Source organism: Eleutherodactylus coqui, chromosome 2 (assembly GCF_035609145.1).
Source record: "Eleutherodactylus coqui strain aEleCoq1 chromosome 2, aEleCoq1.hap1, whole genome shotgun sequence".
NCBI lineage: Eukaryota > Metazoa > Chordata > Amphibia > Anura > Eleutherodactylidae > Eleutherodactylus > Eleutherodactylus coqui.
Window position 1 is genome coordinate 310,708,102 of NC_089838.1, and position 15,307 is coordinate 310,723,408.

The window sequence follows — 15,307 nt, forward strand, 5'->3', positions numbered from 1 at the left end:
TGCCAATATGGCCAAAGGGCATTAATTTACATCACTAACCATCAGCTCTATCATGTCAATGGGTGAAGGATTGTATCTATGAAATCAACCGTCACTTCTAGAATCCATTGGTGTTTGATTTCTAGTATTTCTGTAATCTGTTTCTTTGCTAGTTTGGTTGCAAAGTGTGTTTGGTTGTAAACTATTGATGGCTTGTCCTCCATCCCCTGGGACTCCCTCTGATCAACTGTTGGTCAGGCTGCCGCACTGAACGGAAGTAGACAGCTCCATTCCCACCGCAGTTGCAAGGGTTGGTATTACATGCAAAGTTGCAATTGAATTTAATTGCCTGTAATATCAAACCTGGCCAACATCAAACCCCATTTAGAATTTTTTTTTAAGATTTTCAGTAGAAACCTTGCAAAAGTTTTAGCAGATGTGGAGAAATTGCTGCAAAGTATAAGGCCTCATGCACATGGCACACATGGATTCCGTGTGGGGAATCCTGCATGGAATCCGCCCGTGCCCGCTGCCGACGACCCTGCTTACCTGTCATTTCTTCTTTTCCCCTGTACTGCGGATGTGCTGTTGGCATGCCAGTGCAGATTTCCCTACGCTGTCGTCTAGGCAATGGCATGGATCCGCAACACTTCTACAATGCTCATTGTGGAAGTGCTGCGGGATGGATGGCTTCCATTGACTTCAATGGGAGACCTTTGTGTGTAGCCTGCTCTAAAATAGAGCATGCTGTGATTTTATTTTTGGCACATTGTGTTGGCAAATAGAATCCACTTGTGTGCATGGAGAGAGGAATCTCCACTCACATCTATGGGCAATTTGAGTAGCAGATCGCCCATGCCCGTTGACAAGCACGGGATCCGCAATTCAATTTACCCCATGTGCATGAGGCCTAAATGTTTTCAAAAATAGAAGTGTTAATAGCTACTTCCGTTGATTGACAAAATACAAAGTGAATGAACAAAAGAGAAATTTGAATGACATCAATATATATGGTGTGACCGCCCTTTGCCTTCAAAGCAGCATCAATTCTTCTACGTACGCGTGCTGCGGGGTCCCACAGCATTACTAGTATTGTATAATGTAAGTGCATATATATATATATATATATATATATATATATATATATATATATATATATATATATATATATATATATATAAAATGTGTGTGTGTGTAATTATGGGTTTGTGACTTTAAATGGTGAGCAAAGTATTAATTTTTGTACTTCTCACTACCTAGCACTGTATGACTATGCAGAATTCACCCTAATCTGCTCTAATACCTGTTAGTCAACCCTAGCTAGATTAGGAATTGGCTAGTTAAGCTTTCCCTTAGTTTAGGATTGGTTAGTGGGGAGAGTATAAAAGAAAATGGGTAGGGTTAAGCAGTCTAGTCCAGGCCTGGAGAGAGTTTAGTCCAAAAGAACCTGAGACCAGGGAGATAAAAGACAACCATCTACTCTAGCCAGTGCGGTGGGAAGAAGAACATTAAGTGTGAGTGCTAAGAAATTAAGGTTATTGGGAGAAAGAGAGAGAACAGAGGAGGAAAGAAAATGAGCCAAGTTTATGCTGGAGAGTTAGAAGAAGAGAGAGAGATAGAGGGAGAGAAGAGAAGCAGAAGGGTAGAAGGAAGAAGCAAGTCAGTAATCTGGGATCTGGGAATGTTTAGCTTGCAAAAAAAATGGCTGTGAGCAGACTTAAAGGGGTGGTCTCGCGAAACCAAGTGGGGTTATACACTTCCGTATGGCCATATTAATGCACTTTGTAATGTACATTGTGCATTAAATATGAGCCATACAGAAGTTATTCCACTTACCTGCTCCGTTGCTGGCGTCCTCGTCTCCATGGTTCCGTCTAAATTCGCTGGCAGCTTGCTTTTTTAGACGCGCTTGCGCAGTCCGGTCTTCTCCATTCAGCACGAGCCGCTTCAGTGTGCTCCCCGCTACAGCTCTTCTGCGCATGCGCAGACGAGCTGTCACTGCTCGGGAGCGCGCTGCAGCGGCCATTCTGCACCTTCCTCTGTTAGAGGAAGGTGCAGAAACTGGAGCTGCCCAGCGGAGAAGCCCAGCCCAGCAGCCCCGAGAAGCGTCCCTGGTAAGTGATGGGTCGGGGGGGAACTAGCGCTGCGCCGGGGGAACTAGCGCTGCGCCGGGGGAACTAGCGCTGCGCCGGGGGGGGGCTGTCGCTGCGCCGGGGGGGGCTGCCGCTGTGATGGGGGAACTAGCGCTAGGCCGGGGGGGCTGTCGCTGCGATGGGGGGGCTGTCGCTAGGCCGGGGGGGGCTGCCGCTGCGATGGGGGGGCTGTCGCTAGGCCGGGGGGGGGGGCTGCCGCTGTGATGGGGGAACTAGCGCTAGGCCGGGGGGGCTGCCGCTAGGCCGGGGGGGGGCTGCCGCTAGGCCGGGGGAACTAGCGCTGGGCTCCGGAACCTAGCGCTGGGCTCCGGGGCCTTCACCTGGGCTGAGGGTCTAGCGCTGGGGAGCCGGGGGCTAGCGCCGGTTACCTGCTGCCTGGCGGTGGGCGTCTGGTCGGCGGCTGCGGGGCGTCTGGTCGGCGGCTGCGATGCGTCCGGTTGCCATGGAGACACAGCTGGCGGCGTCTCGGGAGCGCGCACGTCGGGCTGCAGCGAGCGACGGGGAAAGAGCCGGCGGCCATCTTGAGAAAACTTTTATAAGTTGCTGAAACGCTGGAACGGTAAGTACAAACCAGCTAGAAATGTCATTTACAGGGGGGCTTAGTAATGTGTACTTAATGGGGGGGACTGGGCAAAAAAAAAATTTAACTGCTTCCTCGAGACATCTCCTTTAATAGCTGTTTACAAATATCTGAATGGCTGTCACAGTGCAGAGGGATCAGCCCTATTCTCATCGGTACAAGGAAAGACTAGAAGCAATGGGATGAAATGGAAGAGAGGAGACAGATTAGATATTAGACAGTGTGGGGGATGAATAAGTGGAACAGGTTGCCACTGGAGGTGGTGAGTTCTCCTTCAATGGAAGTCTTCAAACAAAGGCTGGACAGACATCTGTCTGGGATGATTTAGTGATCCTGCACTGAGCAGGGGGTTGGACCCGATGACCCTGGAGGTCCCTTCCAACTCTACCATTTTAGGATTCTATATGATTCTATGAATCTATCTACCAAACATTAGTCAAAGCCAGGGATGAAAGCTGAAAGTGTTTTACGGCCACATGTTTTCACAGCATCCTGAAAAAGTGTTTCAATACTATGTCTACTAATGTAATTCCAAGTCACTCACTACCTCAAATTAACAGTTACTGTAAGTGAATGTAAATTGTGTTTATTTACTGCAAGAACCCCAGCCCCCTTTCTCCCTGCAATAAAGAGTCAAAAGTTTCCTGGAGTTCGGGGGGCGGAGCCTGGACGCCGAGCGCAATGGCTGCTTAATAGCTGCGCTCTCACAAACGGACACCCACGGCACCTTACAGCAGCGCACAGCCGACAAAAAGATGGGCAAGACGAGCAAGGAGAAAAGCTCTGACCTGCAGGGCACCCCTCGCCCGTCCAGAACGCAAGCTGACATGAGGGGTTTCTTCAAGGATCGCTCCTCTCGCTCCCCGCGGCCCCTGGCGAAGATGGCGCCGGCACGAGCGCTCGCTCCCGCTCTCAGCCATGTGGATGAAGGAGAACAGTCCTCGGAGGAAGAAGATGGTGAGTCCATATCCAAGGGCTTCATGAAGAACCTGCTGTCACAAGCCCTGCGCCCCATTAGTGCTGATTTAGCAGAGATAAAAGAGGAGTTCAAACTAATGGGGCACAGGGTGGAAGATCTTGAGTCCTCCGCTGCAGCCTTTGCTTCTCACTCTCTGCAGGTTGAGCAAGCCTTAAAGGAACAGCACCAGCAATTAAATAGGTCTCTCCTGCTCCAGGAGGACTTAGAAAACAGGAACAGGCGGAATAATCTGCGCTTTAAAGGCATCCCTGAATCTTATGCAAACGAATGCCTGGAAAAAGTCGCTAAAGTGATTTTTGCCACCTTATTGGGAGAGGAGAGATCGTCTACTATTTGCGTTAAGAGGATCCATCGGGCCCTCAGACCACCGTCGGGCCCCTCTGAACCGCCAAGGGACGTTATTTGTAAAGTTTTGTCTTTCTCAGACGCAGTAGCGGTCCTTAGGGCGGCCAGAATCTTTAAGGATCTGAAGTTCGAGGGAGCGCCGATCTCGATCTTCCAGGACTTGGCGCCCTCCACCCTGGTGAAGCGCCGAGCCTTGCGTCCCTTGCTGGAAATCTTGAGAGCTCGTGAGATCAGGTACGCGTGGCTGTTCCCTTTTGGCATCGGTGCGACCATCAAGGGTAAGAGGGTCAACATACGCTCCCAAGAAGAGATGCGGGAGCTGTGGGACCTACTGGAAATGGATCCGATCGAGCTTTCCAACTGGCAACCTCTCCCGGACCTCCCCCAGTTCCAGCCTTTAGAGAGTCCAGGAGACTGGCTGCTGGCGGGCAGCACGAAATCCCCGAAAGGGAAAAAGAAAAAGCCCAAGCAGGACTCGTGATTCGCTTGTGCCGGAGAGTGATCTCTCCTGTTTTGCCCCCAGACCCGGTGACAAGCCGTCGGGCCCTTCCTTCCATGGCCAACTCTTGAGCGACTTGGAGATGGCCCCTCGGTGGTCGGCTGGTTCAGGTTCCGGTTGTGCTTCTTTCTCTTTTTTGCCTGCTAACCTTTGTTCCTATAGCTGGCGACAACGGAGGGCCGACGTTGAGCGGATCTGCGGACCGGTATGGAGTCCCGGACTTTGTGTTCGTGGCGGAGTAACGCTCTTCTTTCGGGACTTGATATCGCAGAGCACATTACCCGGACCGGTGATTATGTAAAACTCTGAAAGAATGTTTTGTAGAACGAGTATAAGCTGTTATTGATGCAAGTATTTAGAACCTCCGATACCTATGTTTGACTGGTTAAAGGCTTTCTTTTCTGTCATTTAATAGTGGGCTGTGGGTGCCTGTTTCGTCCAGGCCGAAACTAACTCGTTGACCTCCCGCCGAGCCGTTGCTTGGTGGGATCTCGGCAGACTGCCCCTAGAGTGGGCCCTAAGTAGGGAGTCATTGGACCCCCCCGGGGCACACTCTAAATAAGTTTTCTCTGCCAGCGGAAGCTCGGCTGCAGAGATTTATCTGTACGTTGTTTACTTTGCTGACTTTGATTGTTTGAACCCCCACCTACTTGTGTCTTACTCCCCCTCCTGTCTCACCTACCCCTCCTTCCCTCGCGCCTCTCCCCGCCACCAAACCCGGGTATCGCGTAGGAGAGTGCTTGCGGAGCCCGTTCCCACTCTCTACAACTGCTAACTCTGTATCGATTACTCACCTGTGCTCTTTCTCATATATAGTACGGGGTTCTCGTCATGAATGGACTGCGTTTCACCTCCATCAACGCCAAAGGTCTCAACTCGCCCTCCAAACGCCACAGCCTCGAGTTGCTACTGAGGAGGTACGACACTAAAATTCTCTTCCTCCAGGAGACCCACTACAAAGGTAATAAAACTTTTTCCCAACCAGGGAAGACATTCCCCTATGCGTTCCACTGCACTCACCCCTCGTCGGCCTCGAAGGGGGTCTCCATTTTTCTTCATAGAGCAATTAATTTTGTCGAGGAGGCTCAATTCAGAGACGACGAGGGCAGAGTCCTGTTCATCAGGGGCACTCTGAACAATTCTAAAATAACCTTAGCCAACTTATACACTCCAAATACAGATCAAATACCTTGGTTGCTAAAGCACCTTGAAATCTTAAAACACTTCAGTCAGGGCCAGATTATTTTAGCGGGCGACCTGAATGTTACCCTCAACCCCACGGTAGACTCCTCCTCGGGCCGCTCACATATATCCCAAAGAAAACTGAAAAAACTCGGTAATCGGCTCCAAGATTTGGGCTTAGTAGATACCTGGCGTACCTTGCACCCCACCACGAAAGATTTTTCAGTTTTCTCCTCCGTGCATTCCACATTCCAGAGACTGGATTACGTCCTGGTCTCCTCCTCCCTTCTTCCGTCCCTGATCAGCTCGAACATTGATACTATGACGATTTCTGATCACGCCCCGGTGCATACTTCTCTGCGTCTCCCCCAGCCTCTAGCCAGGGAGTGGAGATGGTCATTGAACCCCTCCCTTTTAGATCAATTAGAGGATAGGGAATACTTATCAAAATACCTAGAAGAATATTTCTGTCTCAACTCAACAGAAGAGTCGAGTTCACCTGTGGTCTGGGAAGCCCATAAGGCTTATATGCGTGGCCTACTTATAGCCCTGGGCTCACGGATTAAGAAAAGAAACCAGAAAGCCATTGATGAGAAGCTTTCACAGATCGCCAGTCTGGAGTTGACTGTGAAACTCTCCCAGGCGAAGCAGAACCTGTCTGAACTTGCGGCAGCAAGGGCAGACCTGAAACTCCTGCTCAACGCTAAATTCAACAAAAGTCAGCTGCATTTTAGACACAAAATATACGCCCAGGGAAATAAAGGCAGCAAGCTCATGTCGTCGATGATTAAAAAAGCTAGGGCAAAAAACCAAATCAGAGCAATCAAATCCCCCACGGGGACAACACTGACCACCTCCAGAGATATTGCAACGGAGTTCCAGAGATTTTACTCGAACCTGTACAACCTTCGAGACACCCATAATACACCCCCAGTAGCGAATCTCGCGGCCCATGTAGACAAATTTCTGGAGCAACTCAATATGCCGAAACTAGACCCTGCGGGTGCCGCAACTCTGGTCACTCAGGTCACACAGGAGGAAGTGGAGGCGCTGATCTCCTCGAGTCCCCCTAATAAAAGTCCGGGCCCGGACGGCCTACCAATACAATATTATAAAGCCTTCCTCGCTACATTAAAACCAAGACTGACATCCTTGTTTAATGACCTTTTAGGGGGGGCGTCTCTGCCGCGTCAGTCCCAGGAAGCCCATATCACCTTAATCCTCAAAGACAATAAGGACCCGGAGTTATGCGGCAGCTACCGCCCCATATCTTTGATTAATCTAAATATGAAGCTGTGGGCTAAATTGCTAGCGAAAAGACTGGAGCCGTTTATGGCCGGTCTGATTGACCCAGAACAGGCGGGCTTTGTTGGAGGGAGGGAGGGGAGAGACAACTGCATCAAACTCCTCCATGCAGCCAGGTTCGCCCAACATCACAGGATTCCACTCGCCCTAGTAGGTACTGACGCCGAAAAGGCTTTTGATAGGGTGGACTGGCTGTACATGGAGAGAGTGCTGCTGGCCTTCGGTCTTCCGGTGCAGTTTACACGAGCGATCTTCTCACTCTATGGCTGCCAAAATGCAAGGCTGAAAATTAATGAGATCCTCTCCCCTCCCTTCCTTATAAAAAATGGCACGCGGCAGGGTTGCCCCCTCTCCCCATCACTGTTCATCTTGTCCCTCGAGCCCCTCCTCCTGAGGGTCAGACAAGACCCGGGATTTAAGGGCCTGCAGGTGGGAGAACAGCAGATCTCGGCGGCGGCTTTCGCCGACGACATCGCCTTTGTGGTCACGGAGCCCCAGAAGAGTCTCCCCAGACTCTCTGAACTGCTTGAAGAGTTCGTGGCATTCTCAAATTTTAAGATTAATTTTACGAAATCAACAGCACTGAATGTCTCCATCCCGCAAAGGCAATTTGAAATCTTAAGAAGCAACTCCCCTTTCACTTGGTCGTCTTCCCATTTGGAATACCTTGGGATTAAATTGACCAAAAAAGCGGAAGACCTGTACGCTACTAATTTCATTCCCCTCATTGCCCGGGTCAAACAATTGCTCAAGTCATATGACATTCCCTATATCTCCTGGCTGGGGAGAAAGAATATTATAAAGACATATATCCTCCCTCTCATTCTTTACAAAATAAGAATGCTCCCTATTCACCTACCCACTAAATTTTTCAAACTAATGCGTGCGGCTTTTTCGGCGTTCATATGGAGACAGAGGAGACCGAGATTAGCACAGGGTTTGATGACTAGAAAGAAAAGGGAGGGGGGTGTGGATCTCCCCAACCTTTACGATTATTATTGCGCAGCTCAACTCCGCTACTGGTGGGACATCTCTAGATTAAGGTATGACGAACCGCTCTCAAGGCTGTTAGTAGAGCATAGTAACGTGCCGCTATCTGAGATGTTATGGCTACCCACAAGTGCCCAATACCGGGCCAAAACGTTTAACCCCCTCCTTAGGGGACCTTGCGAAGTGTGGGATAAGCTCAGAACGGAGCTGGCGCCGTCTCCCTCGCCTATCTCCCCCATTGATGTGATACCTGGATTAATGAACTCACAAGGCGATCGACCCCGGGCACCTGTTTGGAGCAAATGCAGGTCGATCACCATAGCCAACATGCAAGCGCTGGCGCATTTAACACCCCCGACGATCCTCCAAAAACTATTCCCCACGGAATCCCTCTCCTTCTTAGAGGGTGCTCAACTGGCGGGTGTCTTCAAAGAATTTCTCGGGAAGTTCAAATCGACCAGACCCCTCACTGTGTTTGAAAAGTCCTGGTCAGATAATAGAACCTCACACAAAAAGATATCGTTTATTCGCAGGACCTTTATTTCCCCCTTCCTACCCTACAAACCAGCTTTTCTTACATCGTGGGAGAGGGAGCTGGGCATCCGGCTCACGGAGGAGGAGACCGGGACGATCCTTGATACATCCTTCGGACTCACCCCCTGCGTAATTGCACAAGAGGCTCACTACAAGTTACTAGTCAGATGGTACCGAACGCCACAATGGCTATTTGAACATAAGCTCGCTCCTCAAGATTCCTGCTGGAGATGTATGAGAGAGATGGGCTCATATCTACACATCTGGTGGGATTGCCCGGTGTTGACCCCCTTCTGGAGGGATGTAGGGAAAATCATTGAAAAGGTTGCGCCCGGTGTCTGCCTATCCCCTGACCTGGTTTTCTTGTGGAGGCCGAGTAAACATTTCCACCCAAAAAAGAACAAACTAGTTGCCCTACTAATAGACACAGCTAAATCCCTCATTCCCCGCCTTTGGCTTCAGAGGGTTCCCCCTTCGCTGGGTCTCTGGAGGGAGAGAGTGGACAGCTTATACTCCTTGGAGGAACTGCACAGCTGGTCAAATAATACCTATGACAAATTCATTGTGACTTGGGCTCCTTGGCGAGAGGTGAGATCCGCGGCGTTGTGGGATGTGTGAGAGGTAACCCCCCTGAACCACCCGCTTTGGTGGTTCCCCCTATTCTACTCCCCTCCCAACGTCCCGCCCCCCTCCCTTACTGTGAGTGTCAGTGTTTGTCTTGTCCTGTTCGTCTTAGTTAGTGCAGACTGTTAAAGGTTGAATGTCAGCTCAGTCCGTTGCCGGACGTCAAAGCTCCCCAGTTCGATCATTCTAATAGTTAATGTTGTTTTAGATTTTTCAAGTGGAGAATAATAGGTATGTAGAGGAGTCATTTTGTGGGAGCGTCGTTACGCATTGGACTGAAGTCCATTTGAATGTCTGCCTGTGTAGAAATGATGTCAGATTCCTTGTATACCCTATGTAAACCATAATAAAAATTGGATTTGAAAAAAAAAAAAAAGTTTCCTGGAGTTCCTTCCCATCATTGAATTACTGCTTTGAGTAGAACACAACACTGCAGGCGTGCAAGGACTACTACCCCCATTATTGTTTAGTTCTCCACTTTTTGTATTTAATGACTTTTGTCCGGAATGGGTCCCTACCCACATACGGCTGGCAGCACGACAAATTAGCATCTCACCGTATCCAACTCCACGGGTAGCAGGTTGTAATAACTACCTCTATTTTTTATTTTGCTTTTATTAGTTTACTTATTGTTTACCTCGCTGCTGGAGGCCGACCATAAGGCCGCCCTCACACAGACGCTTTTGCAGTGTTTAGCCCTGCCTTTTCAGCCCAGCGCTAAACGCTGAACAACACTCCCATTCATTTCAATGGGGCTGCTCACACAAGCGTCAAACACGCAGTGTCTTCATGTTCTATCTTTGGCCGTTTTCAGCTGAGCATCGCCAATTGAAATGAATGGGCAGTGTTAGCAGCATTATCGATAACGTGGCACAGCTTTAGTACATGTTTTCAACAGTGCAAATGGCAGGGCTAGCAGCAGTACAAAAAAAAGTTAATACTCACCCAACTGGAGCCCTCCGGGACCCCGATGCAGTGCTCCAGCGTTCCGTGCAGACCGCTCTCTTTCCATTCATCCATCTCTGTTTGCATCCATCTAAACATCCATCCCTCTTTCAATCCATCCATCCATACCTCTTTGCATACATCCATCCCTCTTTCAATCCATCCATCCCTCTTTGCATCCATCCATCCCTCTTTACATCCATCTATCCCTCTTTGCATCCATCTATCCCTCGTTCAATTCGTCCATCCCTCTTTGCATCCATCCATTCCTCTTTCAATTCATCAATCTCTCTTTGCATCCATCCATCCCTCTTTGCATCTATTCATCCATCTCTCTTTGCATCCATCTATCCCTCTTTGCTTCCATCTATCATCCCCCTTTGCATCTATTCATCCATCCCTCTTTGCATCCATCCATCAATCCCTCTTTCAATCCGTCCATTTAATCCTCCATCCTTCTTTCAATCCATCCATCCATCCATCCATCCCTCTTTCAATCCCCCTGCTCAGGTGTCTATGCCACCAAGTCTGAAAAAAAAGTCCTTTTTTTGTCCTTCTATCTTTCCTACTGAAAACACAGTAAACACAGTGTTTTTGCAAACGCCTGTGTGAGGGAGTTCCAGACATCATGGAGAACTAAGCACAGATGTTCTGTGGATGTTGGCTCGTTCCAATCCTTCTGTCTCTTCATGTAATCCCCAACTGGATGATGATGAGATCAGGGCTCTGTGGGGACATATCACTTCCAGGACTCCTTGTTCTCCCTTACGATAGTTCTTAGTGATATTGGCTGGATATTTGCGGTCGTTGTGTTGCTGCAGAACAAAAATTGCAGCCAATCAGACACCTTCTATTTTTGAAAACATTCTTACTCTCCAGCAGATTTTCCTCACTTGCCTAAACTTTTTGCACAGTACTGTATATTATTTGGTACATTCAATGGTTTCTCTGAAAAATACAGCTTTGTGCAGCAAAATACAAGCCCTCAGATGGTTATGTCTGCAGGGAAATAAGATTATCACGTTTTGAGAGCTCCGGGGTCAGACAGGTGATAAATAAATCACCTAAATTGAAAAATCACGCCCCTAGTTAATTGGAGAGTGAGCCACAGACGTATGTTATCCTCCACTATATAAGGAAGCACATATCATGTTGTATGTATGAACTTGATAAAGACACAATTATGTGTCGAAACGCGTTGTTTTAAACAAAATAAAAAAAGATTGGTTTCTTTCAAGGCGTGGGATATTTTTGATTTTTACTTTAAACTTCACGTTTTGAAAATGGGGAGAAAGCAAAAATGGAAAAGTGAGAATTTCAGTGTCCCTGGGGGGGGGGGATAAATAAAGGTTTGCCAACAAATCGCATTTGAAAGAAGCCAAATAGTCACTTTCTTGGCCTCCATTGCATAAGTGGAGGCCTATGACAATGTTTGATTACATGCTGAAAAATACAGCCTACACTCATCTCCATGTCAAGCTCCTCATAAATGATCACACTGAAATAATTCTGGCACTTTGGCCAAGGTTGTTTTGTTTTTTTTCTAGCATATAAAGCAGTTCCAAAAGTGGTTCATTTGGGAGTTTAAAGGAATCTAGGATTCACCTTCAGTGAACGCTCTTGGATTTTGTATTGGAGCATTACTAGAGATGAGTGTGCACGCTCAGTTAAGGCAGATACTCGAGCGAGCATTGCTCTTGTCGAGTAACTGCATACTCATCTGAGCAAATGGGGGGGGGGGCTGGGGGGATTGAGAGAGATCTCTCTCATTATCCCCCCCCCCCCCCCCCCCCGGTTACCCCTGCTGCCCCCCCCGTATTTGTTTAGACAAGTTTGCAGTTAATCGACAAGAGTGATACTTGTTCGAGTATTTGCCTTAACCGAGCGTGCTCGTTCATCTTTAAGCATTACCTTTTATATGGCGTGAAGAGTGTGGTTGGCCTCACCCCCTGATTGTCTTGGCCGGCTGCTTCGTTGCTCCTAGCTGCTCTCTCTTTTTCAGATATTCCTTGTTTCTATATCTGATGTTTCTTACGACAAACATTATTGGATTGGACTCCATGATATGGATGAAGAAGGAACCTGGACATGGGTCGATGGAACAAATTATGAAACATCTTACAAGTACGTTTCCCAAGAAGATGATAAGGTTGAATAAGCCCTTAAATGTCTAATGTAGGAAGGAAGTGAGCTAAATACGAGGTGTTGCGGATAAGTCTTTGGCTTTGTGTTGTTTTTTGTTTCTATGGTAACGAATATTACATGAATGTGTCTAATATATGTTTTCAAAATTTTGTGTTTGTAGCTTATGGCAACAGTGATCTCGGCACGCGGGAAAACAAAATGGCGGAGTCTAAGGCAATATTCACAGCAAATGAAAGCAGAGGAGTGATAAAATTCTTGTTTCTGCAAGGAAAGTCTACGAAGGATATTCATGGTGATATGTCGCAGACATTGGGGGGTCAATGCCCTTCATAGTCTACAGTTAAGAACTGGGTTGAAAAATTTAAAACGGGCCACTTCAGCACCAATGATGAGGAACATCCTGGACGACCGAGAGGTTGTTGTTCCGGAGATCGTCGATGTTGTGCACAACCTCATACTGGAGAATCGGCCAATTTCAGCTGCAGGAATAGCAGACATCATGGGGATTTCTCGTGAATGTGTTTGTGTCATTATTAGAGATGAGCGAACGTGTTCTTCCGAGCTTGATATTCGTGCGAATATTAGGGTGTTCGGGATGTTCGTTATTCGTAACGAACACCGTGCGGTGTTCTGGTTACTTTCACTTCCTTCCCTGAGACGTTAGCGCGCTTTTTTTGGCCAATTGAAAGACAGGGAAGGCATTACAACTTCCCCCTGTGACGTTCAAGCCCTATACCACCCCCCTGCTGTGAGTGGCTGGGAAGATCAGGTGTCACCCGAACATAAAAGTCGGCCCCTCCCGCGGTTCGGCTCAGATGCCTGGTGAGTTAGATGAGGGACAGTGCTGCTGGTACCGGAGCTGCTGTAGGGAAAGAATTGGTAGTTAGTGTAGGCTTCAAGACCCCCCAAAGGTCCTTATTAGGGCCACTGATAGCTGTGTGCAGGCTGCTGTTAGCAGTGCCATTTTTTTTTTCCTCAAAATCGGCTCTGCAGAGCGTTGCACCTGGCATTAGGGACAGAAGTGCTGCATAGGCAGGGAGAGTGTTAGGAGTGCGTGTAGCCTTCAAGAACCTCAACAGTCCTTTCTAGGGCCATATTTATCCGTGTGCAGTACTGTCCAGGCTGCTGTTAGCTGTGCTGCATTTTTTTTTGCTTCTCAAAATCGCCTGTGCAGAGCATTCCACCCTCCATTGATACTGCAGGGAAAGAATTGTATTGGCAGGGCCACAACACAGTTATTATTCATAGAATATACGCAGTGCTGCCTTTTGCTTGTAAAACAAGTGAAAATAATTCTATTTGTCCTGCCTCTGTCCGTCCTAACGCCGGTGGACACGTGTCGGCTGCGTGTGCAACCTGTAAAAATCATACGCACCCAGCTACGTTTTACTCCTGGCTTCGCCATTTGCTTTCCTTAATTGGGAAAAAAAATACCTGCTCTGCCACAGTTAATAACTCTGCTACCCTCACGTTCTGTGACACATTAGCAGGAAAACAGCACAGTTATTAAACTTCTCATGTTCATAGAATATACGCAGTGCTGCCTTTTGGTGCAAAAAAACGGAAAATAATTCTATTTGTCCTGCCTCTGTCCGTCCTAACGCCGGTGGACACGTGTCGGCTGCGTGTGCAACCTGTAAAAATCATACGCACCCAGCTACGTTTTACTCCTGGCTTCGTCATTTGCTTTCCTTAATTGGGAAAAAAAATACCTGCTCTGCCACAGTTAATAACTCTGCTACCCTCACGTTCTGTGACACATTAGCAGGAAAACAGCACAGTTATTAAACTTCTCATGTTCATAGAATATACGCAGTGCTGCCTTTTGGTGCAAAAAAACGGAAAATAATTCTATTTGTCCTGCCTCTGTCCGTCCTAACGCCGGTGGACACGTGTCGGCTGCGTGTGCAACCTGTAAAAATCATACGCACCCAGCTACGTTTTACTCCTGGCTTCGTCATTTGCTTTCCTTAATTGGGAAAAAAAATACCTGCTCTGCCACAGTTAATAACTCTGCTACCCTCACGTTCTGTGACACATTAGCAGGAAAACAGCACAGTTATTAAACTTCTCATGTTCATAGAATATACGCAGTGCTGCCTTTTGGTGCAAAAAAATGGAAAATAATTCTATTTGTCCTGCCTCTGTCCGTCCTAAGGGCGGTGGACACGTGTCGGCTGCGTCTGCAACCTTTAAAATCATACGCACCCAGCTACGTTTTACTCCTGGCTTCGCCATTTGCTTTCCTTAATTGGGAAAAAAAATACCTGCTCTGCCACAGTTAATAACTCTGCTACCCTCACGTTCTGTGACACATTAGCAGGAAAACAGCACAGTTATTAAACTTAGATTATTCATTCACTAGAGGCAGTGGGGCCTTTCGTTTTCAAAAAAGGGAAAAAATTATATTTGGCCTGCAGTCTTGCGCCAATTTATTTCCTGCCTGTGAAATCAAATCACTGGTAATACAGCATGCTGAGGGGTAGGGGTAGGCCTAGAGGACGTGGACGCGGCCGAGGACGCGGAGGGCCAAGTCAGGGTGTGGGCACAGGCCAAGCTCCTGATCCAGGTGTGTCGCAGCCGACTGCTGCGCGATTAGGAGAGAGGCACGTTTCTGGTGTCCCCACATTCATCGCCCAATTAATGGGTCCACGCGGGAGACGGTTATTAGAAAATGAGCAGTGTGAGCAGGTCCTGTCCTGGATGGCAGAAAGTGCTTCGAGCAACCTATCGTCTACCCGCAGTTCTGCGCCGTCCACTGCTGCCAATCCGAATCCTCTGTCTGCTGCTCCTCCTTCCTCCCAGCCTCCTCACTCCACTACAATAACACCTGCTCAGGAGCGGGAACACTCCCAGGAACTGTTCTCGGGCCCCTGCTTAGATTGGGCAGCAGCGGTTCCTCTCCCACCAGAGGAGTTTATCGTCACTGATGCCCAACCATTCGAAAGTTCCCGGGGTCCGGGGGAAGAGGCTGGGGACTTCCGCCAACTGTCTCAACAACTTTCTGTGGGTGAGGAGGATTATGACGATCAGACACAGTTGTCTTG

At 48.2% G+C, this 15,307-nt stretch overlaps 1 protein-coding gene across 3 annotated transcripts in view; it reads left to right on the plus strand.

Moving 5' to 3' along the window:
• LOC136612836 (CD209 antigen-like protein A) overlaps positions 1 to 12,761 on the plus strand; it is a 28,624-nt gene extending 15,863 nt beyond the window's left edge. Inside the window, exons 6-8 of one of the 3 annotated variants that reach the window (XM_066593543.1) lie at positions 5,352 to 5,452; positions 12,118 to 12,239; positions 12,421 to 12,761. In XM_066593543.1, the coding sequence (XP_066449640.1) occupies positions 5,352 to 5,452; positions 12,118 to 12,239; positions 12,421 to 12,593 (396 nt within the window). In that variant the 3' untranslated portion in view covers positions 12,594 to 12,761. Of the gene's footprint in view, positions 1 to 5,351; positions 5,497 to 12,117; positions 12,240 to 12,420 lie in introns of those variants that run through there. The other 2 variants (XM_066593545.1, XM_066593544.1) reach the window with 2 other exon arrangements.
• The last annotated feature ends 2,546 nt before the right edge of the window (positions 12,762 to 15,307 follow it).